Source organism: Myiozetetes cayanensis, unplaced genomic scaffold (assembly GCF_022539395.1).
Source record: "Myiozetetes cayanensis isolate MyiCay16 unplaced genomic scaffold, myiCay2020 scf524, whole genome shotgun sequence".
NCBI classification, from domain to species: Eukaryota; Metazoa; Chordata; class Aves; order Passeriformes; family Tyrannidae; genus Myiozetetes; species Myiozetetes cayanensis.
Window position 1 is genome coordinate 27,198 of NW_026087770.1, and position 4,791 is coordinate 31,988.

The 4,791-nt window shown below is 65.1% G+C and overlaps 1 protein-coding gene across 1 annotated transcript; it reads left to right on the plus strand.

Annotated features, from left to right (window-relative positions):
- The first annotated feature begins 298 nt into the window (after window positions 1-298).
- On the plus strand, window positions 299-3,385 carry LOC126649957 (antigen peptide transporter 1-like). The gene is made up of 3 exons (XM_050334352.1): window positions 299-436; window positions 1,638-1,743; window positions 1,819-3,385. The coding sequence occupies exons 1-3, from the start codon at window positions 358-360 to the stop codon at window positions 2,237-2,239; spliced, it is 606 nt and encodes a 201-aa protein (XP_050190309.1). The 5' UTR covers window positions 299-357; the 3' UTR covers window positions 2,240-3,385.
- The last annotated feature ends 1,406 nt before the right edge of the window (window positions 3,386-4,791 follow it).

The following is a 4,791-nucleotide window of genomic DNA, read 5'->3' on the forward strand; positions in this document are numbered from 1 at the left end:
ACTCATCGGGATACACCACAACCGGGACCGGGACCTGCCGGGAGCGGGACCGGGATCCCCAGGGACCCACCGGGAGCTGAATCGGGGCCCACCGGGAGCCACCGGGGGGAACCAGGACCTACCAAGACCCACGGAAACCCACCGAAAGCAGAACCAGGACCACGGAAACCCACTGAAAGCAGAACCGGGACTGACCGGGACCCACTGGGACCCACCGAAAACAGAACCAGGACTCCCCGGGACCCACCAGGACCCACGGAAATCCACTGAAAGCAGAACCAGGACCGACCGGGACTCACCGAGACCTACTGAAAGCAGAACCAGGACCCCCCGGGACCGGACCGGGCCCCCCCCGCGATGTTGCTCCCCCGCCAGCCGGCGGCTCCTGGCCCTGCTGCTCCCCGAGCGCGGGCGGTGGGCGCTCGTGGGTGCCTCGGTATGGGGGGACCCCGGCTCGGGGGGGGGGCAGGACCCGATTTGGGGGTTCAGGGCTCAATTTGAGGGGGCAGGGCCCGATTGGGGGGGCAGGACCCACTTTCAGTGGGGCAGGACCCGACTGAGGGAGTGTCAGGACCTCACTGGGGGGGAGGCAGGACCCCCCAGTGGGGTGTAAAAGACCCAATTTGGGGGGGCAGGACCCCACTGGGGGAAAAGACCCAATATGGGGGGGCAAGGCCCAATTGAGGGAGGGAAGGACACGACTGGGGGGGGCCAGGGCCCGATTTAGTAAGGGCAGGACCTGATTTGGGGGGCCAGGAGCCAATTTGTGGGGGAACAGAACCCGTACTGGGGGGGGGCAGGAGAAGATTGGGGAGAGAAGGACCCAACCAGGGGGTCGAGACTCAATTTGGGGGGGTCAGGACTCAATTTGTGGGGAGCAGGACCCCTCTATGGGGGTGACAGGGCCTGATTTGGAGAGGCAGGGCCCGATTTTGGGGGACAATTAACCAATCTGGGGGAGGGTCAGAACGCATTTTTGGCTGGTCAGGACCCATTTTGGAGACAATTTTGGCAGGTCAGGAGCAAGTTTTCAAGGTTCAGGACCCAGTTTGGGGGGGGTGATACCCAATTTTAGAGAGTCAGACCCAATTCAGTGGCTCAACAACCAATTTTTAGGAGTCCACAGACAATTTTAGGTGTGCAGGACCCAATTTGGGGGGGTCATTACCCAATATGGGGGATCAGCACCCAATTTTCAGGGGTCAACACCCAAATTTGGGTTGCCCAGACCCCAATTTTGGGAGTTCAACCCCCGGGTTTGGGGTCTTAGCCCACAACAGAGCGGGGTCAGGACCCAATTTTCAGGGGTCAACACCCAATTTCCAGGGGTCAGCACCCAGTTTCCAGGGGTCAACACCCAACTCTGGGTTTCCCAGACCCCATTTTGGGAGTTCAATCCCCAAGTTTGGGGTCTTAGCCCACAACAGAGGGTGTCAGGACCCAATTTTCAGGGGTCAACCCTCAAGTTTGGGATCTTAGCCCACAACGGGGGGGGGTCAGCACCCAATTTCGGGGCTGAACCCCCTGTTTTGAGCGTGGTCGGTACCTAAAAAGTGGGGCACGGCTCCACGCCGGGGGCTGTCCCCACCCAGCCTGGGGGTGTCCCCACCCACCCTGGGGGTGTCCCCTCCCTACAGGTGAGGTGGCCGGCCCCTACTTCACGGGCCACGTCGCTGACCGGGTGATGCGGGAGGAGGACGCGTGGGCGGCCGTGTGGCCCTTGGTGGCGCTGGGGCTCGGCAGGTGGGTGACAATAGGACCAGGGAGGGGACACCTCCGGAGGTGGCCGTGCCCGCTGACCCCGCACTGTCCCCGCAGCGCCCTGGCCGAGCTGGGCTGTGACGGAGCGGCGGCCGCGGCGCTGACCCGGGCTCGGGGGCGGCTCCAGCGCGGCGCGGTGGCCGCGGTGCTGCGGGGGGATGCGGCCGGACCGGGGGGCGTCCTGGGGGACACTCCGGCCGCGGTGGCAGCGCGGGTGACGGGGGATGCGGCGGCGGCCCATGGGGCTCTGGCCGACGAGCTGGTGCCGGCGCTGTGGGCGCTGGCCCGGGCAGGGGCTCTGCTGGCCGTGATGGGCTCGCTGGCCCCGCTGCTGGCCCTGGGCACCCTCCTGCTGCTGCCCCTGCTCCTGCTGCTGCCGCGCCGCGTGGCCGCCACCCAGCACGTACCGGGGGGGGGGGGTCCTCTTGTCACCCCTGTGTGCTCAGTGCCACCTTCCTGCACCCCCTGTCCGCACTAGGCTTCCCCTCAGCGCTTCCCCCGAGCCTTTTTGTCACCTCCCTCTGTAACCTGTACCTTTGTCCCTGCACACCCCCCCCCACCCCGGTCACTCTTCTTGTCCCCTCCCTGCAGCCCATATCACCTCCCTGGGCCCCTTGTCCCCTCCCTGCAGCCCTGGTCACCTCCCTGGGCCCCTTGTCCCCTCCCCTGCACCCCTGGTCACCTCCCTGCACTGTGTGCCCCATTGTCACCTCCCAAAGCCGCTTGTCCCCACCCCAGGTCCTGTCCGAGTCCCTCGTGTCCCCTCCTGGTGCCTGCTGTCACCTCCCCATGCCCACTGTCACCCTCTCCTGTCCCCTGTGCCCTCCCTGCCTCCCATCTGCACGTGTGGTGACCTCCCTGTCCCCAGGGTGACCCCCTCAATGATCCCACGTGGTGACCCTGCAGTGACTCCCGTGTAACCCCCGTGTGCTCTCTGTGACCCCCCCCATGATCTTGTGGTGTTCCCTCTGTACCCTCCAGCCCTGTGGTGACCACTCTGTCCCCTCTCTGTACAGACCCTCCGTGCCCTCCATCCCTGTGGTGACCCCCCTGTCCCCCGTGTCCCCAGGGTACCCACTGTCCCCCGTGTGGTGACACCCGTGGTGACCCCTGTGTGGTGTCCACTCTGTCCCCTCCCTGTCCCCACCCTGTCCACCCTCCATGCCCTCCATCCTTGTGGTGACCCCAGTGTCCCCAGGGTACCCCCTGTCCCCTGTGTGGTGACCCCTAGTGGTGACCTCCCGTGGTGACTCCATGTCCCTAGGGTAGCCCCTGTCCCCTCTGTCATGACCCCCCATGGTGACGCTGTGTCCCCCATGTGGTGACCACGTGTGGTGACCCCACTGTCCCCCTGTGGTAACTCCCCGTGATGACCCCTGTGGTGACCCCGTGTCCCCAGGAGCTGGCGAGGGGGGCGCAGGAGGCTCTGGCCGGTGCCACCGCAGTGGCCCTGGAGTCGCTGGGGGCCCTGGGGACTGTCCGGGCCTTCGGCCACAAGGCCGGAGTGACCACCCATGTCCGGCAGCGCCTGAGCCACGGCCACCACCTGGAGAGCAGAGAGGCCCTGGCATACAGGGTGGCTCACTGGGCCAGCGGGGTACGGGGACACAGGGAGGACACGGGGCATGGGGACACATGGGGGGGACATGGGGAGATGGGGACACATGGGGGGGACACATGAGGATGGGGGGCATTGTCACGGTCGAGGCAGGAAGCGACATGGGTTTCAGGATACCACCAGCTTTTTTATTGCAACAGTGCATCTACCTTTATACAGTTCTGGGGTGACACATGTACACACAGCATTGGTTTAGCACTTCATAACAACTCATGGTTGGACACACAGCCACATGTCCTAACACCATAGGTTGACATTCTAACAGGAAACCCACTGTGTCACAGTCCCCACTGTCCGTGGTTAACCCTCTGCCAGGTGTAAGAAGTTCCATCTTCAGGATCTCAGCTTACTGAGAGCCCAGAACCAGCTGGATTCCCCCACAGGGCTTGGGAAGATGGGGACACATGGGGGGACACACGGGGACAGGGGGCAAGGGAGGACGGGGACACACGGTGGGGAGGCCCTGGCATACGGGGTGGCACGCTGGGCCAGTGGGGTACAGGGACACGGGGGACACACGAGGACAGGGGGTACGGGGGGATGGGGACACACAGGGGGGTACACGGGGACGAGGGGCACGGGGGTTGGGAACCAGTGGTCTGGAAATGGAGGACTTGGTGGCAGAGGGCTGGGAACACGGGGATGGGGGACGTGGAGGTGAGGGGGGACTCAGGGGTGAGGACAGGGTGGCAGAGCGGTGGGGTACATGGGGATGGGGACGCACGAGTGGAAGACATGGGGGGACACAGGGTTTGGGACAGGGTGGTAGGGGGCCTGGTGATGGGAGGCATAGGGGATGGGGACACATGAGAGGGGGCACGGGGACAGGGGGCACAGGGGATGGGGATACATGGAGGGGACACGGGGACGGGGGTACAGGGGATGGGGACCAGCGGTCTGGAAACGGAGGACTTGGTGGCAGAGGGGTGGGGGACACGGGGCAGGGTGACACGGGGGTTGTGGTCATGGGAGTGGGGGGACACAAGGGTGAGGACAGGGGGGCAGGGGACATGGGGACACGGAGATGGGGGACACAGGAAGGGAGGACGTGTTGGGGGGGAGGGGACACAGGGGCGAGGACAGGGTGGCAGAGGGAGGGGGACAAGGGGCAGGGTGACACGGGGGTGGGGACATTGGGTGTGTCGGCAAAGGGCTGGGGGACACGAGGGCGTGGTGATCTGGAGACAAGGGACGTGAGGATGGGTTGCACGTGGGGCTGGGGGGCACGGGAACAGGGTGGCATTGTAACAGGGGACATGGGGACATGGCAGCAGGGAGCTGGGGGACACTGGATGCGGTGGCATGGGGATGGAGACATGGGGACAGGGAACACAGGGAAAGGGGGCACAGGGATGGCGGACATGTGGCAGGAGGCTGAGGGACATGGGGGACAGGGGACATGAGACTGAAGT